The following is a 21,053-nucleotide window of genomic DNA, read 5'->3' as shown; positions in this document are numbered from 1 at the left end:
ATACTATTTACTAGTATTCTGGCAAAGCAGATTTATAAAGAGTAGCTATTCATTTTTAAAAAACTTCATTCCAAACTATATATGTTTAAAAGCTGCAATAAGAAACTTCATCTGACCCAGTAGAAGGCTTTCTCGGTGTCAAGGGAAACAGTAAATGTGTAATAGTGACCAGGCTGAGCGGAGTCTTTGGAGCCTTCCTTAAATTATAGCAGTTTTGGTTCAGAATACTTTTCACTTCTCTGTCACCTTTAATTAAAAAATCTTAATCTTTACAACGCCTCAGCCCCCTACGGTAAATATCCCCATTTTACAGGCAGGTAAACTGAGACATAATTGGATAAAAGGTTACATTGGGAAGGGAGCAGAATTTTTTTTTTTTTTTTTTAAAGTTTAAGTATTTACAATTTGAAAAACAAACAAAAAAGATTTTTATTAAGGTGGACATGTGTGCTCCTAAGGCAGTTTCAACTTAGGCCTGGTCTACACTACGAGGTTAGGTCGACTTTAGCCGCGTTAAATCGAATTAAGCCTGGACACGTTTACACGACGAAGCCCTTTCTTTCGACTTAAAGGGCCCTTTAAACCGGTTTCTTTACACCACCTCCGACGAGGGGATTAGCGATAAAATCGGCCTTAGGGGGTCGGAATTGGGTTAGTGTGGACGGAATTCGACATTATTGGCCTCCGGGAGCTATCCCACAGTGCTTCATTGTGACCGCTCTGGACAGCACTCTCAACTCAGATGCACTGGCCAGGTAGACAGGAAAAGCCCCGCGAACGTTTGAATTTCATTTCCTGTTTGCTCAGCGTGGAGAGCACAGGTGACCATGCAGAGCTCATCAGCACAGGTAACCGTGATGGAGTCCCAGTCCCAGGATCGCAAAAGAGCTCCAGCCTGGAAAGAACGGGAGGTAGGGAATCTGCTCGCCATCTGGGGAGATGAATCAGTGCTGGCCGAACTCCGAAGCAGTAAAAGAAATGGCAAAATATTAGAAAAGGTCTCCAAGGCCATGAAGGACAGAGGCCATAACAGGGACGCACAGCAGTGCCGCGTGAAAATTAAGGAGCTAAGGCAAGCCTACCACAAATCCAGAGAAGCAAACGGAAGGTCCGGGGCTGAGCCGCAAACATGCCGCTTCTACGCGGAGCTGCATGCCATTCTAGGGGGTGCAGCCACCACTACCCCAAGCGTGTGCTATGAGTCCCTCACTGGAGAAAGACACAGGGAAGCGGGTTCGGCGGACGAGGAAGATGAGGATGGAGAGAACATAGATAGCTCACAGCAGCAAGGAAGCGGAGAAACCGGTTTCCCCAACAGCCAGGATATGTTTATCACCGTGGACCTGGAACCAGTAACCCCCGAACTCACCCAAGACCCTGTGGGCACACAGGGGACCTCTGGTGAGTGTACCTTTGTAAATATTACACATGGTTTAAAAACAAGCGTGTTTAATGATTAATTTGCCCTGGCAATCGCGGCCAGTACAGCTACTGGAAAAGTCTGTTAACGTGTATGGGGATGGAGCGGAAATCCTCCAGGGACATCTCCAGAAAGCTCTCCTTCATGTACTCCCAAAGCCTTTGCAAAAGGTTTCTGGGGAGGACTGCCTTATCCCGTCCGCCATGGTAGGACACTTTACCACGCCAGGCCAGTAGCACGTAGTCTGGAATCATTGCATAACAAAGCATGGCAGCGTATGGTCCCGGTGTTTGCTGGCATGCAGACAACATCCATTCCTTATCGCTCTTTGTTATCCTCAGGAGAGTGATATCATTCACGGTCACCTGGTTGAAATGGGGCGATTTTATTAAGGGGACATTCAGAGGTGCCCGTTCCTGCTCTGCTGAACAGAAATGTTCCCCGCTGTTAGCCACGCGGTGGGGGGGAGGGGTGAAGTGACCATCCCAGAGAATTGGGTGTGTGGGGGAGGGGAGTTAGTTGGGTTTGTGCTGCATGTTAACCCTGAAACCGCAGCCCCTCCTTTTACATTGCAAACCCATTTTAAATGGCCAACCCAACGGGTGCTTGGTATGGTTAATGAGAGCAGTACTGTTTTAAACCATCCCCACTTGTTAACAAGGTTAAAAAAGCCAAAAGACTGTGTCTTACCATGGCTGCCTGCAAGCTGAAATCTGTGGCCTGGCACTGCGTGAGTGATCTCTCACACAAAACCGGCAGGCCCTCAATATAAGAGGAAAAATGCGACCTTGTAACGAAACCACATGTGCTGTGTGATGTGAACAGCAAAATCTAACGTGCAAGACTGTACCCATTGTTCTCTAAAATGTATCTTTTTTAACCACCTCTCCCTTCTCCTCCACCAGCTGCAAATGTTTCACCTTCACAGAGGCTAGTGAATATTCGAAAACGGAAGCGAAGGACGCGTGACGAAATGTTCACTGAACTACAGACTGCCTCCCACGCTGACAGAGCACAGCAGAATGCGTGGAGGCAGTCAATGACTGATTTTAAAAAAGCCCAATATGAGCGAGAGGAGAGGTGGCGGGCTGAAGAGCAGAGGTTGCGTGCTGAAACGCGGGCTGAAGAGGAGAAGTGGCGTCAGCTTGTAATCAGAAAGCAAGAGTCGATGCTCCGGCTGCTGGAGCATCAAAGTGATATGCTCCTGCATATGGTTGAGCTGCAGGAAAGGCAGCAGGAGCAGAGACCGCCGCTACAGCCCCTCTGTAACCAACAGCCCTCCTCCCCAAGTCCCATTGCCTCCTCACCCAGACGCCCAAGAACACGGTGGGGGGGCCTCCGGCCACCCAATCACTCCACCCTAGATGATTTCCACAGCAATAAGTTTTAAAGTTTTAAAGTGCAGTGTGTCCTTTTCCTTCCCTCCTCCCCCACCCATCCCGGGCTACCTTTGCAATTATCCCCCTAGTTGTGTGCTGAATTAATAAAGAATGCATGAATGTGAAGTAACAATGACTTTATTGCCTCTGCAAGTGGTGCTTGAAGAGGGGAGGGTAGGGGAGGGTGGGGTGCTTGGTTTACAGGGAAGTAGAGTTAACCGGGTGGGTGGGGGGTTGGCGATTTCATCAAGGAGAAACAAACAGAAGTTTCACACCGTAGCCTGGCCAGTCACAAAACTAGTTTTCAAAGCTTCTCTGATGCGCACCGCGCCCTGCTGTGCTGCTCTAACCGACCTGGTGTCTGGCTGCGCGTAATCAGCGGCCAGGCGATTTGCCTCTACCTCCCACCCCACCATAAATGTCTCCCCCTTACTCTCACAGATATTGTGGAGCGCACAGCAAGCAGCAATAACAATGGGGATATTCTTTTCGCTAAGGTCTGAGCGAGTCAGTAAGCTGCGCCAGCGCGCTTTTAAACGCCCAAATGCACATTCCACCACCATTCGGCACTTGCTCAGCCTGTAGTTGAACAGGTCCTGACTCCTGTCCAGGCTGCCTGTGTACGGCTTCATGAGCCATGGCATTAAAGTGTAGGCTGGGTCCCCAAGGATCACGATAGGCATTTCAACATCCCCAACGGTTATTTTCTGGTCCGGGAAGAAAGTCCCTTCCTCCAGCTTTCGAAACAGAACAGAGTGCCTGAAGACGCGAGCATCATGTACCCTTCCCGGCCAGCCCACGTTGATGTCGGTGAAACGTCCCTTGTGATCCACCAGGGCTTGCAGCAGCATTGAAAAGTACCCCTTGCGGTTTATGTACTCAGTGGCTTGGTGCGCCGCTGCCAAGATAGGGATATGGGTTCCGTCTATCGCCCCACCACAGTTTGGGAATCCCATTGCAGCAAAGCCATCCACTATGTCCTGCACGTTTCCCAGAGTCACTACCCTTGATATCACCAGGTCTCTCATTGCCCTGGCAACTTGGATCACAGCAGCCCCCACAGTAGATTTGCCCACTCCAAATTGATTCCCGACTGACCGGTAGCTGTCTGGCGTTGCAAGCTTCCACAGGGCTATCGCCACTCGCTTCTCAACTGTGAGGGCTGCTCTCATCCTGGTATTCTGGCGCTTCAGGGCAGGGGAAAGCAAGTCACAAAGTTCCATGAAAGTGCCCTTACGCATGCGAAAGTTTCGCAGCCACTGGGCATCGTCCCAGACCTGCAACACGATGCGGTCCCACCAGTCGGTGCTTGTTTCCCGGGCCCAGAATCGGCGTTCCACGGCATGAACCTGCCCCAGTAACACCATGATTTCCACATTGCTGGGGCCTGTGCCTTGTGAGAGGTCCATGTCAATTTCCTCATCACTATCGTCGCCGCGCTGCAATCGCCTCCTCCTCAGCTGGTCCTGGCTTTGCTTTGGCATGTCCAGGCTTTGCATATACTCCAGGACAATGCGCGTGGTGTTCATAGTGCTCATAATTGCCGCGGTGATCTGAGCGGGATCCATGATCCCAGTGATAGCTATGGCGTCTGGTCTGAAAAAAGGCGCGAAACTAGTATCTAAAGACCAGGGGAAGAATGGAGGGAGGGAGGGAGGGGCGAGTGACGACATGGCGTACAGGTACAGGGAATTAAAATCAAGAAAAGTGGCTGTGCATCAGGGAGAAATACAAACAACTGTCACACAGAATGCACCCCCCCGAGATTGAACTCCTAAGCCTGGGTTTAGCGGGCCGTTGATTTGACGGAGGGAGGGGGGAAGGAAATGAATACAGAACAAATCTATTTTTTACATCTTAAGACGACAGTGCAGCATGACTGATAGCCCTCGGCATTTTCTGGGTGCTTGGCAGCAAATACTGGGCGCGTACCAGTATGATAATGATGGATACCAATCATAATATACTATTTATTGCCAAAAGGCAAGGGGTTGCTGCTGTGTAGCAATGTAACCCTACGTGTGCCAGCCACATCTCTGCCAGCACCCAGATCGCCCTCGGCCTTTTCTGGGTGCTTAGCAGACAATACTTGGCAGAAAATAGTATACTACGACTGGTAGCCATCATTGTCCAACGAGGACGGTTAAAGGCAAGGGGTTGCTGCTGTGTAGCAATGTAGCCCCACGTGTGCCAGCCATATGTCTGCCAGCACCCAGATCGCCCTCGGCCTCTTCTGGGTGCTCAGCAGACAATACTTGGCAGAAAATAATATGCTATGACTGATATCCATGATTGTCCGACGAGGACGGTTACCAGTCGTAATAAACCATCTACTGCCAAAAGGCAAGGGGCTGGTGCAATGCAGCCCTACGGCTGCCAGCCCCACAGCTACCAGCATCCCGATCGCCGATGAAGGCTACCACTCATGCTGCACCGTCTACCGCCAAAAGGCAGTTATCTGCTGCTGCTGTGTAGCAATGCAGTCCCACGTCTGCCGGCACCCGGAAGACATATGGTGACGGTGAGCTGAGCTGAGCGGGCTCCATGCTTGGCGTGGTATGTTGTCTGCACAGGTAACCCAGGTAAAAAGGCGCGAATCTATTGTCTGCCGTTGCTGTGACGGCGGGGGAGGGGCCTGACGCAATGTACCCAGAACCCCCCGCGGCACTGTTTTGCATCATTCGGGCATTGCGATCTCAACCCATAATTCCAATGGGTGCCGGAGACTGCGGGAACTGTGGGATAGGTACCCATAGTGCAATGCGCCGGAAGTCGACGCTAGCCTCGGTACTGTGGACGCGGTCCGCCAACTTCATGCACTTAGAGCATTTTATGTGGGGACACACACAATCGGCTGCATACAACCGGTTTCTATAAAACTGGCTTCTATAAATCCGACCTAATTTTGTAGTGTAGACATAGCCTCACCAAGATAATATTAGGTCAGTCCAAATTGGGAGCCTGGGCCTCGATTCATCCCTGCTAATTTCTAATTGGACCTCCTTTCCCCATGCATTAGAAACCGCTATACTGCTGTTCAGAGTATGTGACCAAGAAATATGATGGCCCTCTTCAATTATGACATTTTTATGCCAGCTCCTGACAGTATTTCAGAGAGTTTGTGTATGAACTCGCCTTCACGCTGGATATCCAGTGGGTCTTCTCTATAATATATAAACACAACCGTTAACCTCAGGGTAGAGTGAAATCTAGGTCCTCCCATATGATAGCACATTGTACTATCATCTGAATCATTGGACTGGCCAGATGTTTTTTCTTTTTTTAATGAGATTTATTTTGACTTGAAGCCAAAATCAGTTGGCCTCACATCAAAGAACAATTTTCTGTTCAGAGATGTATGATAACAAAATTGTCAGGCTACAGCAGTGCAGCTTCTCAAACAGCAGATTGTCTAATGGTTGAAGAGATTATCACAAATATTCTCCACATTAAGTGACTCTATTACCTAAATTGCTTTCTTGTCCTATATAGATAGAACTTTGTCCAATGTGATGATCAACTACTGTATTTTGAAAAAATATTTTTTTTTGCTTTTTTCCCCCCAGCTTTGACTATAAGTGTAGCTGCTGAAGATGCAAAGGAACAGATTGAGCAACTGGTATCACAGGTAGTAAATTCTAATTCTGTCCCAGCAGTAATGTACTGTCTAGGTTATAAAATCTTTGGGGCAGAGACTGTGGGTAAAATTCTGACCCCTTTGAACTCAGTGAGAGCTTTGTCATTGACTTCATTGGAGCCAGGACCTAATGCTGTCTTATTTTCTCTGGGGCACCTAGCACATCTTTAGTAATACCACTTTTCTAGAGCCTCTATCTTACAGCTTTTCCCACCCAAAGTTTTCTTAGAATGACCACAGCTAGTCCTATATTGATTTTATTCATTTCAGTCCCTTTCTTAAACTGGATCTAATATATTTTGATATTTGTATTTTAAGAGTTTTATTTATTTAGCTTTATTTTATTTAACACATCCATTTTTCTAACAGAAATCTTGTAAAATTTGTTTTACAACTTAGACATAAATTTAGTATATATACAATTATAAATTGGCCTATGAAAGTCCCCAAATCTGCATTGCTGAGACCTGCAACTGTCAAATTCTTCCATTTTGTGGTACTGTTCACATATTGTGGTAGCTGCTTTCCTACTCTGTCTTCCTCTTCTGTCTTGCCAGTTGATTATGTCAGTTAAAGTCTTTCATTATCACATGTTTAGGTAGGTTTTTTTTGTACAGTAAGCAGAGTGCTTTGGCATGACAAGGAGTCACTCTATAAATAAAATTATTGTATTAAGTAATTGGAGGACAGAAATGTTTTTCCTTTCCAGTACTCATTTAAATGTAGAGTAAAAACCTTAATCTATATTTAAAATTTTATTTTTAGTAGTTAGTGTAAACAGATAGGTATATCTCCATATATTATTATATTATAATTGCTATCTCATAGAACTGGAAGGGACCCCGAAAGGTCATCGAATCCAGCCCCCTGCCTTCACTAGCAGGACCAAATACTGATTTTGCCCCAGATCCCTAAGTGGCCCCCTCAAGGATTGAACTCACAACCCTGGGTTTAACAGGCCAATGCTTAAACCACTGAGCTATCCCAGTTGACAAAGTTATCTGAGTAAATTTTGAACACCCAACACTATCAACACAGAGCTCCTCCCAGTCTTCATTTTATATGTGTGTATGTATGTATGTACGTACACCTGTTTGGTTAGTGGGGATAGGAAGTGTTAAGTTTTACTTCTTTGTTGATTTTGAATAATATGGAATAACTTGAGGAGCAAATGGGTGCCTTTCTACTAAATTATATCTGACATATTTCTATGCATGCCACTGTGCAAATAAAACTTGCATATCTAATTTTTACGTTGTGAGAGCACCACATACGTAACTCTTAAGTTCAGGTAAAGCCATCCCTGCCCCCATTTAGTTGAATAACAAAATTGCTAGGGTTTGGGTTTAAAAAACCAAAACAAACCAGAACCAAAAGCTAATTAGTCAGGAATAGACTCTGTGAGCAATATCTACCTTTTATTCTTAATCATCTGAAGAATTTGCATCCAGTAATCTCTTGGCATCATCACAGTCAAAGACCTAATTAATGTATTTATAAATCTTAATTTTTGCTGGATATAAAATTGCTACTCCAGCATTAATCTTAATAAATTCAGATTTCTGTACCACAAACTTTTGATGTACTGACATACATGCATTCTGGTATGAAAGATAAGTCATCATATTTTCATTACCATCAGTTGCTTTTTTGTTTGGCTACTTCCAATGTAACTTCTTAGTCAAACGTAGAACTAAAAGAAACAATGGAAATCTTGCTTCTGTCACTTTCCAGGGTATGCTCTTTGCTTGTCATGCTCATTATGAAGTTCTTCCCATTAAGTTAGAATTCCAAAAACTTCACTCAAATTAATTTAATCCCTATAGAAGTGCTCTCTTGAGAATTCTGTAGACTGTAATCCTCCATTTATAGAACAGAAATGGCACAGGTGACAACTGTGCCAAGCTTCACCAGGTAAAACTTGAATTACCTGGCAGTTTTGGAGGACATTCCTGTACTTAAAATGACATACTGTAAATACTGTTCTGTCAATTGATAATAAGCAACCCCTATCTGTCTGTGACCCCTGAGAGAAAATTCCTCAACTGGCTTTTCTTTTAACATTGTGGATGAGGGCTAACTCAAGGTCAGAGAAGAGGCTACAAAGACCAATATTGCTCCCATTATGGAGGGCACCTGAGGGTATGTCTCACTGTAGCTGAGAGGGGTGATTCCCAGTGCAGGTAGACAGATTTGTGCCAGCTCACCTCAAGTTAGCGTGCTTGGGGGCTAGCCTGAGCTGCTGCCAGTGCTGCAATGTCCACACTGCTATTTTTAGCGTGCTAGTTTAAGGTGAGCAAGCTCGAGTGAGTCTGTCTACTTGCACCGGAAATCATCCCTCCCAGCTGTAGTGCAGAATATCTGAGAGAGTTCGAGGATGGCTTACTGGTAGGCTGAGAGGCACACGTCCAGGATAGAAGCATTATGGATTACAAATGAAATCCAACTTCTGTTTGGTTTATGTTCATGCGCAAGGCCTGTCTTTCTCCTTGGCTTATGAAATGTGTTGGGTATGCTAGGTGTTGGACTGTGGGGATTTTGTGTGTGGTTGATTAATTTGTTATATTTATGTTGAGGCTGTGTATTTGAGTTGATCTGGGGGAATTGTTGGGTCTGCTTATTTTAGTGTATTTTTAAAAAATAGTTAAGGATGCCCAGAGAATTAGATGACTGCTCTTTTTATTATGTTTATAGATCAAACTAACAAATCAAATGCATAATGTTAGTGTTAATTTTTAATTTTAAAAACAACAACCAACTGATATCAGGTTTTGCCCTGTTTGTTTTTACAAATTATTTTGAGTCTGAGGGCTGTACGTCCAGAAAGGGTAAGTGTCTCCTCCAGATGCTCTCTGACAGCTGTGTCGGAGAGCAAGGTTATGTGTGCATCATACGTCTGCGTGGAAGGTCTGTCTTCAAAAGTCAGTGGCCTACTCTTCATGGCTATTCTGCCCTTGACTACTTTGCTGACACTGTTTCTGAGGGTGACAGTTGTGAAGGTGTGTTTTACAATGTGGATACCTGTTTTCTGGAAACTAGACTGACGCCTTGTCTTTACTACAAAATTAAGTCAAGATAAGTTAGAATCATAGAATCATAGAATATCAGGGTTGGAAGGGACCTCAGGAGGTCATCTAGTCCAACCCCCTGCTCAAAGCAGGACCAATTCCCAACTAAATCATCTCAGCCAGGGCTTTGTCAAGCCTGGCCTTAAAAACCTCCAAGGAAGGAGATTCCACCACCTCCCTAGGTAAAGCATTCCAGTGCTTCACCACCCTCCTAGTGAAATAGTGTTTCCTAATATCCAACCTAGACCTCCCCCACTGCAACGTGAGACCATTGCTCCTTGTTCTGTCATCTGCCACCACTGAGAACAGCCGAGCTCCATCCTCTTTGGAACCCCCCCTCAGGTAGTTGAAAGCAGCTATCAAATCCCCCCTCATTCTTCTCTTCTGGAGACTAAACAATCCCAGTTCCCTCAGCCTCTCCTCATAAGTCATGTGCTCCAGCCCCCTAATCATTTTTGTTGCCCTCCGCTGGACTCTTTCCAATATTTCCACATCCTTCTTGTAGTGTGGGGCCCAAAACTGGACACAGTACTCCAGATGAGGCCTCACCAATGTCGCATAAAGGGGAACGATCACGTCCCTCGATCTGCTGGCAATGCCCCTACTTATACAGCCCAAAATGCCATTAGCCTTCTTGGCAACAAGAGCACACTGTTGACTCATATCCAGCTTCTCGTCCACTGTGACCCCTAGGTCCTTTTCTGCAGAACTGCTACCTAGCCATTCGGTCCCTAGTCTGTAGCAGTACATAGGATTCTTCCGTCCTAAGTGCAGGACTCTGCACTTGTCCTTGTTGAACCTCATCAGGTTTCTTTTGGCCCAATCCTCCAATTTGTCTAGGTCCCTCTGTATCTGATCCCTACCCTCCAGCGGATCTACCACGCCTCCCAGTTTAGTGTCATCTGCAAACTTGCTGAGAGTGCAGTCCACACCATCCTCCAGATCATTAATAAAGATATTAAACAAAACCGGCCCCAGGACCGACCCTTGGGGCACTCCGCTTGAAACTGGCTGCCAACTAGACATGGAGCCATTGATCACTACCCCAGTTAGGTTGACGTACTGCCACTGCAGTAATTACTGCAGTGGTTCATGACCACACTCTGCCCCCGCTGTCAGTGTTGTGTGTCCTCACCAGGAGTGCTTCCACTAACTTAACTGTGTGGAGTATTGTGGGGCACTGACAGCTGGAGCAGCCCTGCCCCAGAGTGGCTGGCTTCTGGCTGTGTAAATAACATAGTCTCTACACAGACAATGCGTTGCTCTAACTACATCAAGCTAAGTGCTATGCCTCTCGTGGAGGTGGAGTTATTAGGTTGGTGTAGTGGGCAATTTACATCAGTGGGAGCAATGTTGTAGCGTAGAAACTTACAGAATTAGATTGACGCAAGCTGCCTTAAGTTGACCTAACTCTATAGTGTAGGCCAAGCTTTGGACTACCAGCCCAGTTTGCGTCTCATTCTCTCGGACACAGCTTTCATACATGTGTGATTTCCAGGCTTGGTTACTGTAACTTATATGTGGGTATGAAAGGTGGGGTCGGATTGAGGGAGAGATCCCCAACAAATCAACAAAGAATTAGATGGAGATAATGGGAAGGAGAAGAGGGATTTATAGTCAGAGCCCGAGGTTTTTGCACGTGCAAAATAACACTAAATAAAATTTAAACCAATGTATACAAAGAATTAAAATGAAAAACTTACCCCGCAGTGATAGCTCCTGTGGCTATTGTCCCGTGAGGCTTGGCCTTGCTCCCCACTTCAGGAGTTGGTGAACTCCATACACAGGGTTGCAGTGCTGCTCAGCTTCGGTCTGGCCACCCCTCGCTTTGCAATCCCCCACCTCTCACCCTCAGAGCCTCCCATCCCCCAAGGGGCAGGACTTGACACATCTCCCTTCCCTCTGTGGATAAAACAAAATTAAAAATGATAAAGAATGTCATGGGGGGGGGGTCTAATTATAGTCAGGAATTAACAGACACAATGGTAGGGGAATTAAAAATAAGGTCACTATTTTACGATAAATAAACAGTACTTGTGTACTTAGTCCGTTCCATCTGAGCATCTCAAAACACTTTATAAACAGTTAAACCTTATTCTATCTCTGTGAAATAGATTTATCTTGATTTTACTTGTGGGGAAACTGAGGCATTGAAGAGGTGCTATCAGTGAGAAACTGTGCCAACTGGGACTTTTTTCTTTTTAGAACTTTTGTAGGAAGCCCAAGCTGCTATTAAACTTAGGGCTAGTCTACACTGGCAACACTAAAGCGTTGCTGCGGCAGCGCTTTAATGTGGCTTGTGTGGTCGCGGCAGAGCGCTCTTTAAAAAAAAAAAAAAAAAAAAAACACTTCCATGAGGGGCGCAGCTACCAGCGCTGGTGCACTGTCTAGACTGGCATGTTACAGCGCTGAAACTTGTTGCTCTCAGGCGGGTGTTTTTTCACACCCCTGAGTGAGAAAGTTGCAGCGCTGTAAATTGCCAGTGTAGACAAGCCCCTAGTCTCTATCAGCTAGCTGAGCTCAAGCACACACTCTTTCGAATCAGTCTTCAACTTATTCAGAATCAGTTGAATAAGCTCCCCAGATATTTTTAGAACTTACGTCTTGGTTTCCTCGGTGATGCTGTAATGTCACTACTCTGTTTCTAAGCATGCAGCTAAAATTCCATCACAAATGTGTATGATAACATGAAATTATGGGGATTTATTTGGGCAGCTGCAGCAGCCTTTTTGTATTTCTTTGAACTCTGTGGTGTAACTTGGATTTAGGGGTTTTCTTTAAGAATGTTGTTTATCTCAATATGCAATGTAGTTATAGCTGTGTCAGTCCCAGGATATTAGAGAGACAAGGTGAGTGAGGTAATATATTTTATTGGACCAGCTTCTGTTGGTGAGAGAGACAATTTTTCGAGCTTACATAAAACTCTTCTGCAGGTCTGGGAAAGGTACTTTCAGCATCACAGCACAAGGCAAGGTGGAACAGAGGGTTTAGTTTAAGTAGTTAGCACATATTGTAAGGGAACATTCGAGGTAAAGTGGTCTGTTAACACCTCCGCAGTCATAAGACAAAAAGAGGGGTTTAGTGGATTATAGATTTTTGTAATAACCCATAAATTCAGTGTTTCTGTTCAGTCCATGATTTTTAGCGTCTGTCAGAGTACATAAGCTCCCAGGCTCATCTTTTGAAAGTGCGGTGTAAGTTTCCTTTGAAGATGAGGACTGATATGTCAGATATAGAGTGATCGCTCTCTGAAAAGTGTTCACCAACCAGTGATGTGGTGTTTTTGTCTTATTTTCCTATGAGAGTTCATTCGAGAGCATAGTGATTGTCTGGTTTCACTCACATAGTTGTTGAGGTAGGCTCTTCACAGATCAAGACACATCAACTGGAGAAGAAGCAGGATATGAGTCAACAGTGTGTCCTTGTTGCCAAGAAGGCTAACGGCACATTGGGCTGCATTCGTAGGAGCATTGCCCGCAGATCGAGGGAAGTGATTATTCCTCTCTATTTGGCACTGGTGAGGCCACATCTGGAGCATTGCATCCAGTTTTGGGCCCCCCACTACAGAAAGGATGTGGACAAATTGGAGTCCAGCAGAGGGCAATGAAAATGATTAGGGGGCTGTGGCACATGGTTTATGAGGAGAGGCTGACGAAACTGGGGTTATTTAGTCTGCAGAAGGGGGGGGGGATTTGATAGCAGCCTTCAATTACCTGAAGGGGGGTTCCAAAGAGGATGGAACTAGGCTGTTCTCAGTGGTGACACATGACAGAACAAGGAGCAATGGTCTCAAGTTGCAGTGGGGGAGGTCTAGGTTGGATATTAGGAAAAACTATTTCACTAGGAGGGTGGTGACGCACTGGAATGGGTTACCTAGGGAGGTGGTGGAATCTCCATCCTTAGAGGTTTTTAAGGCCTGGCTTGACAAAGCCCTGGCTGGGATGATTTAGTTGGGATTGGTCCTGCTTTGAGTAGGGGGTTGGACTAGATGACCTCCTGAGGTCTCTTCCAACCCTAATCTTCTATGATTCTAACTCAAAGCGGCATTAGACCCTGCCAGAGCAACAGATTCAAAACCTGCACTCCTATCTCATCTGCTGCAATGTTCAACACACCTTTCAAGATCCATGGGTTCTACACATGCCTATCACAACATGTGGTGTACCATATCCAGTGCACTAAATGCCCCTGTTGGTATCACCAACTATGTGGGTGAAATCAGATAATCACTATACCCTCAAATTACACAGGAAAATAAGACAAAAACACCACGTCACTTGTGAGTGAACACTTTTCATGTGCCAGCAATGCCCCTCTGCCATGTACATTGGCCAAACCGGACGGTCTCTACGCAAAAGAATAAATGGACACTGTGACGCTCTGTAGCTTGGGGGAACACCCTACACCCCCGTCTTCATCTTTATAAAATGATTGTGTGGTATCCAATGCAAAGCTTGTCGTGTTGGGTGTCTTCAGAAGGCTCATAATGCACTGAGCATGGTTGTTATAGTGATGTTATAGTAATTGTTAAAAAAGGTGCTATCAGTGTAATTCCACTGATCACCTGAGGAATAAATGCCCTGTGCTAGGAGGAAGCAGGCAAACAATAGCTCATGTTAGTTCTGCTGTCCTCAACACAGAAACCCCCCAAGGAATTGAAACCTATTATATTGGTTCTGTGAGGTTAGCCTCTGCGGAACCAGATATGGAGCATGTGAAGGCTGTTCAAACTGATGGCAGGGAATATTTGGGGCAGAGGGATACAGGGGCCCAGATCTCTCTGGTTAAGCAGAGTGTGGTCCCAAAGGCCAGTATGTTGCCTGGCCAAATGGAGGAGATTTTGGGGGTGGGCGAAAGCAGATTTCTCATACCAATAGCTAAAATCCATGTGGTTTGGGAAGGTTTGGAAAGTGTTTTGACTGTGGGGGTAATGGAATACCTCCTATTCGACCTGCTCCTTGGTAATGATTTTTTCCGTGTAGCTTAGGTTAAAGTATTTGCCTGCAGCAGGAGGGAGTGTTATGCTGGGACCCCTGAGGGAAAGGGTAAGGTCTCAGGAACTGCTGAGAGAATGGGAGAGAGTCTCCTTGATTCTTCTGCAGCTGGGGGAAGCAGTGTGCTTCCAGGTGGGAGGGTGGTTGAGACCAACTCCTGCACTGCAGCCGGAGGCAACACCACATCAGGAAGGGATGGGGGTGTAATGCCTGCCAGGGAGAGAACTGTCCAGGTTGTTAGCTGCCAGCAGGTTGCAGCTGAATCAGAGATGAATCCGGCTCTAGGGAGCAGAGAGCAATGTGTCCCAGAGGAGAGTCCAGAGAAGGGGCCAGAAACCACTGAGGTGGGTGAGGATTCTTGTGACTCTGTAACACAGGGAAGCAGTGTGCTTCCAAGTGGGAGGGTGGTTGAGACCAACTCCTGCACTGCAGCAGGAGGCAACACCACATCAGGAAAGGATGGGGATGTAATGCCTGCCAGGGAGAGAATTGTTCAGGTTGTTAGCTGCCAGCAGGTCGCAGTTGAACCAGAGGCAAAACCGGCTCTAGGGAGCTGTCAGGGTTCCCCCCCACACTCTGAACTCTGGGGTGTAGATGTGGAGACCTGCATGAAAGACCCCCTAAGCTTATATTCTACCAGCTTAGGTTAAAACTTCCCCAAGGCACAAATTCCTTTCCTTTCCTTGTCCTTGGACGGTATTGCTACCACCACCAAGTGATTTACACAAAAATTCAGGGAAGGGTTACTTGGAATCCCTATCCCCCCCAAGCCCCTTCACCCCCTTTCCTGGGGAGGCTTGAGAATAATATACCAACCAATTGCCTTAGCAATGTAAGCACAGACCAGACTCTTTGTCTTCAGGACACTGAAATCAATCAGGTTCTTAAAAGAAGAACTTTATTTATAAAGAAAAAGTAAAAGAATCACACTTGCAAAATCAGGATGGAAGGTAACTTTACAGGGTAATAAGATTTAAAACACAGAGGATTCCCCCCTGGGCTCAGCTTCACAGTACAAAAACAGGAATAAAACTACCTCTGTAGCATAGAAAAATTTACAAGTCAAAACAAAAGATAACCTAACACATTTCCTTGCCCTATTTACAATTTCTGTGATTTTTAGATCTATTATTCCAGGTATATTTTCAGGACATGTTGCACCTGCTTGGTCTCTCCCTCCATCTGGAGAGGGAACAACAAAGAGAGAGCCCAAACAAAACCTTCCCCCCCCAGATTTGAAAGCATCTTCTTTTCTCATTGGTCCTTTTGGTCAGGTGCCAACTAGGTTATTTGAACTACTTAATCCCTTACAGGTAAGGCGATTCAGTATAGCTGCCAAGGAGGGATTTTATGCTATCCTTCTCTCTATATTTATGACAGGAGCATAGAGAAATGTGTCCCAGAGGAGAGCCCAGAAAAGGGGCAGGGGATCTCAGAAACCACTGAGGTGGGTGAGGATTCCTGTGACTCTGTAACACAGGGAAGCAGGGTGCTTCCAAGTATGGGAGGGGCTGAGACTAGCTCCTTTCCAGCAGAAGGCAACATGCCCTCAGGCGCAGGGGCAGGAGAGGTGTTGTCAGTGATTAAAGAAACTGTCCCAGTTGTTAGCTGGCAAAGTTCTGCAGCTGAAGGAGGGGGCTCAGAGAAGGAAACTGGGGAAGGAATAGTGGGGGTACAGGAATGTCTCCTCACTAGTCACTTGGGGCAGGATACCCAGGACACAAGCAGGATGGCTGGGTCAGCATCTGTGCACCCAGGCACTCAGCTTGTGACCCACGTTTTGAGAAGGAACTGTGTAACTGACCTCCTGGAGGGGAGCAGTCACACAGCTGACTTCTCTGGGACAGAGAAAGGGTTGATGGAGGGTACCTCAATCCAGGTCCCAATTTTTCAGGGTGCTATTCCAGATAAGTTTTTGGAAAGTAACTGTCTCTCTTTACATCAAGATGCAGCTCCAATGCCTGTAACAGCAGAGGAGTTGAGACCAGGAAATTGCCAGGTGGTAGTCTGCCAGAATACAAACGACCCAACTCACAGAGGGGGGTGGGTGCTTTCCCCCAGAGAGCGCAGTTATGGGAAAGCTGCTGGGAAAGGATGAATCTGATCAAAGGGTAAATACACCTAGCTCAGAGAGCACAGATCACAGCCCTCTAGGGGGCAGGGAAGGACTCAGTGCTGGGAGGGGGAAACGCAGGGTAACCCCAAAAGGGGAGTTGGATATCCTACATATGTACAGTCCTGGGCTTGGGAGACCGCTCCCCAAAGGGCCAGCCAATGTGCAGGATCCTTCTGGACCCTTATCTTGCCAGACCCTGTGTCATAACTATAAAGGGAAGGGTGACAGCTCTCCTGTGTACAGTGCTATGGAATCCCTCCTAGCCAGAGACTCCAAATCCTTTTACCTGTAAAGGGTTAAGAAGCTCGGGTAACCTGGCTGACACCTGACCCCAAGGACCAATAAGGGGACAAGATACTTTCAAATCTTGAGGGGGGAAAGGCTTTTGTGTGTGTCCTTTGTTTAAGGGGTTGTTCGCTCTTGGGACTGAGAGGGACCAGACATCAATCCAGGTTCTCCCCATCTTTCTAAACAAGTCTCTCTTATTTCAAAATGGTAAGTAAAAGCCAGGCAAGGCGTCTTAGATTTACTTTGTTTTTCTCAGCTTGTAAATGTACCTTTTACCAGAGTGTTTATTTTTGTTTGCTGTACTTTGAACCTAAAACAGAAGAGGGGGGTCCTCTGAGCTCTTTAAGTTTGATTACCCTGTAAAGTTATTTTCCATACTGATTTTACAGAGATGATTTTTACCTTTTTCTTTAATTAAAAGCCTTTTTTTAAAGAACCTGATTGATTTCTCCTTCTTTTAAGATCCAAAGGGGGTTTGGATCTGTATTCACCAGGAGTTGGTGAAAGGAAAGAGGGGGGAAGGGTCAATTTCTCCTTGTTTTAAGATCTAAAAGGGGTTTGGATCTGTATTCACCAGGAGTTGGTGAAAGGAAGGAGGGGGGAAGGGTCAATTTCTCCTTATTTAAGATCCAAGGAGTTTGGATCTGTATTCACCAGGGAATTGGTGAAGGTCCCTCAAGGCTACCCAGGAAAGGGAATTAGCTTTGGGATGGTGGCAGCGGACCAGAACTAAGCTGGTAGTTAAGCTTAGAAGTCTTCATGCAGGCCCCTACATTTGTACCCTAAAGTTCAAAGTAGGGATACAGCCTTGACATAGTGGCACAGCGGTGGGATCGTTTTAAACCCAAAAGCCAGTAAGAGATTTTTTTTTCCTTCTAGCTGCTTGGAGAGCAGAGCTGAAGGTAGATGCATATCTTATCTCTCCTTGCCTGAAGGCAGAGGTGTTAAGTTTTTTTAACAAGGTCCTTTGTTAAGAGAACGGTTCAATAAGTGAGCAAACTTTGATCTGGTAAAGGTAATTTACAATCTGAATTGTTTTTTTTTTCTTTTTACATCCTTGGAAGTAGCTAGTTAGAAAGTCTCTGTTAACTCAGCAGCACTCAGCAGGAGCCTGAGCTAAATACATCCCAGTTTCAGTCAACTGCAGAGGGTGTGACCCAGCACAAGAAAACAGGAAAATGACTACCAAAGAAGCAGCTAACAAAATAGAACTGGCCAAACTAGAAGCAGAAGAAAATGAAAGAAAACATCAAAGACTGCTTCAAATTAAAAAACTTGAAGAGGAGGCCCACAAGAGAGAGATGGAGCTGGAAAAAGCCAAAGAAAAAGCCAAAGAGGAGGCCCACAAGAGAGAGATGGAGCTGGAAAAAGCCAAACATGACAGAGAAGAGAAAGCCAAACAGGAGGCCCATGAAAGAGAAGAGAAAGCCAAACAGGAGGCCCATAAAAGAGAGATGAAGCTGAAAGAAAAAGAGATGGAACTGGAAGCAGCAAGGACTAGGCAGGGTGCATCAGACCATCCTAACAACTCCTCTCCAGGTACCACTTCCCATCCCAGGAAATTCCCCACCTACAAGGCAGGCGATGATACTGAGGCCTTCTTAGAAAATTTTGAAAGGGCCTGCCTTGGATACGACATCCCTCCAACCCAGTACATGGTAGAGCTGAGGCCGCAGCTCAGTGGACCCTTAGCAGAAGTGGCGGCTGAAATGCCTAAGGAACACATGAACAGTTATGAACTTTTTAAAAACAAGGCCAGACTCAGAATGGGGCTAACACCCGAGCATGCCCGTCGGCGGTTCAGAGCCCTAAGGTGGAAACCTGATGTGTCATTTACCCGATATGCCTACCACATTGAGAAAAATTGGGATGCCTGGATATCAGGAGCAAATGTTAAATCTACGGAAGAGTTGCCCTTCCTATTGCAAATGGAGCAGTTTTTAGAGGGTGTTCCTGAGGAAATAGAAAGGTACATCCTAGATGGGAAGCCCAAAACTGTAACCGAGGCGGGGGAGATTGGAGCCAAATGGGTGGAGGTGACAGAAAAGAAAAAAGCTAGTAGCAGTTGGAGCGAATATCAGAAGGGGCAAGCCGAAACAAAACCTTATCACCGGGGACAACCCAAGGCCCCACCCACATCCCAAGGGAAACCCCAGACGCCTTCTCACCCCACCACACCAGTCTCCATCAACCAACATCGCCCCGGTGATACCTTAGCAGGGCGATGTTTTAAATGTAATGAACTGGGGCATATAAAGGCTCACTGCCCCAAGAACCCCAACCGATTACAGTTCATTACACCCCAATCACACCAAAGAACCCCAGACCCAGATGCCTCTCTCATACCCTCGGAGCGAAGGGAAACCTTGAGAGTGGGCGGAAAGAAGGTTATCGCTTGGAGGGACACTGGGGCACAAGTGTCAACTATCCACCAATCCCTAGTGGACCCCAAACTCATCAACCCTGAGGCTACAGTGACAATTCAACCCTTCGTGTCACAGTCTGTAACCTTGCCTACAGCCCAGTTGCATGTCCAGTACAAGGGCTGGTCAGGAATGTGGACTTTTGCAGTCTATGACAATTATCCCATTCCCATGCTGCTGGGGGAAGACTTGGCCAACCATGTGAAGCTAGCCAAGAGGGTGGGAATAGTCACCCGCAGCCAGGCTAAGCAAGCTTTCACCCCCATCCCTGTTCCTGAGCCGTCCACCAGGGCCCCGTCTGTGTTACTGGAGACCCAAACACAGGTGGTGGAACCGGATCCCCTGCCAACGACTGCAACAGCCGTAGTGGATCCAATCCCAGAGACCCAGCCAAAGCCAGTCCCAGAACCGGAACTGGCAACGCAACCAGCACCAGAACCATTGCCAGCACTGAGTCCAGCGCTTGCAACCCCGTCTACAACTCCAATGCCAGAGGGCACCAGCGAGCCTAAACTGGCGGAAGCAGCAGATAACCCTACCCAAGAGGCTCAGCCAGAGCCTGAAATACCACATAGTGCACCAGCGGACAGCGGTTCACAGTCAATGAAAAAAGCCCCAGCACCTGCATCGCTTCCAGAGGGACCAAGCCCCAGTCCACAGTCCAAGGAGGAACTGATGTCTCCAGCATCAAGGGAACAGTTCCAGGCCGAGCAGGAAGCAGATAACAGCCTTCAAAAAGCTTGGGCGGCGGCACGGAGCACCCCACCGCCTCTCAGCTCTTCTAACCGATCCCGGTTTGTTGTAGAAAAAGGACTTTTATACAAGGAGACTCTTTCTGGTGGGCACCAGGAAGACTGGCATCCTCAAAGACAGTTGGTAGTTTCCACTAAGTATCGGGTAAAGCTCTTGAGCTTAGCCCATGATCATCCCAGTGGCCATTCTGGGGTGAACAGAACCAAAGACCGGTTGGGGAAGTCCTTCCACTGGGAGGGAATGGGCAAGGACGTTGCTAATTATGTCCGGTCTTGTGAGGTGTGCCAACGAGTGGGAAAGCCCCAAGACCAGGTTAAAGCCCCTCTCCAGCCACTACCCATAATTGAGGTCCCATTTCAGCGAGTAGCTGTGGATATTCTGGGTCCTTTCCCAAAGAAGACACCCAGAGGAAAGCAGTACGTACTGACTTTCATGGATTTTGCTACCCGATGGCCGGAAGCTGTACCCTTAAGCAACACCAAGGCTAAAAGTGTGTGCCAGGCATTAGCAGACATTTTTGCCAGGGTAGGTTGGCCCTCCGACATCCTTACAGATTCGGGAACTAATTTCCTGGCAGGGAACATGAAAAACCTGTGGGAAGCTCATGGGGTGAATCACTTGGTTGCCACCCCTCATCACCATCAAACCAATGGTCTGGTGGAGAGGTTTAATGGAACTTTGGGGGCCATGATACGTAAATTCGTAAATGAACACTCCAATAATTGGGACCTAGTGTTGCAGCAGTTGCTTTTTGCCTACAGGGCTGTACCACATCCCAGTTTAGGGTTTTCACCATTTGAACTTGTGTATGGCCGCGAGGTTAAGGGGCCATTACAGTTGGTGAAGCAGCAATGGGAGGGGTTTACGCCTTCTCCAGGAACTAACATTCTAGACTTTGTAAGCAACCTACAAAACACCCTCCGACACTCTTTAGCCCTTGCTAAAGAAAACCTAAAGGATGCTCAGGAAGAGCAA

The 21,053-nt window shown here is 46.6% G+C and overlaps 1 protein-coding gene across 1 annotated transcript in view; it reads left to right on the top strand.

Moving 5' to 3' along the window:
- B3GLCT (beta 3-glucosyltransferase) overlaps window positions 1-21,053 on the top strand; it is a 160,521-nt gene that overhangs the window by 6,006 nt on the left and 133,462 nt on the right. The window contains exon 2 of the mRNA XM_065397585.1: window positions 6,366-6,427. Within this exon, the coding sequence (XP_065253657.1) occupies window positions 6,366-6,427 (62 nt within the window). The remainder of the gene's footprint in view (window positions 1-6,365; window positions 6,428-21,053) is intronic.

Source organism: Emys orbicularis, chromosome 1 (genome assembly GCF_028017835.1).
Source record: "Emys orbicularis isolate rEmyOrb1 chromosome 1, rEmyOrb1.hap1, whole genome shotgun sequence".
Taxonomy (NCBI): Eukaryota; Metazoa; Chordata; order Testudines; family Emydidae; genus Emys; species Emys orbicularis.
Note: the sequence above shows the minus strand (reverse complement) of the source record. Positions and strands in the feature narration are given on the sequence as shown.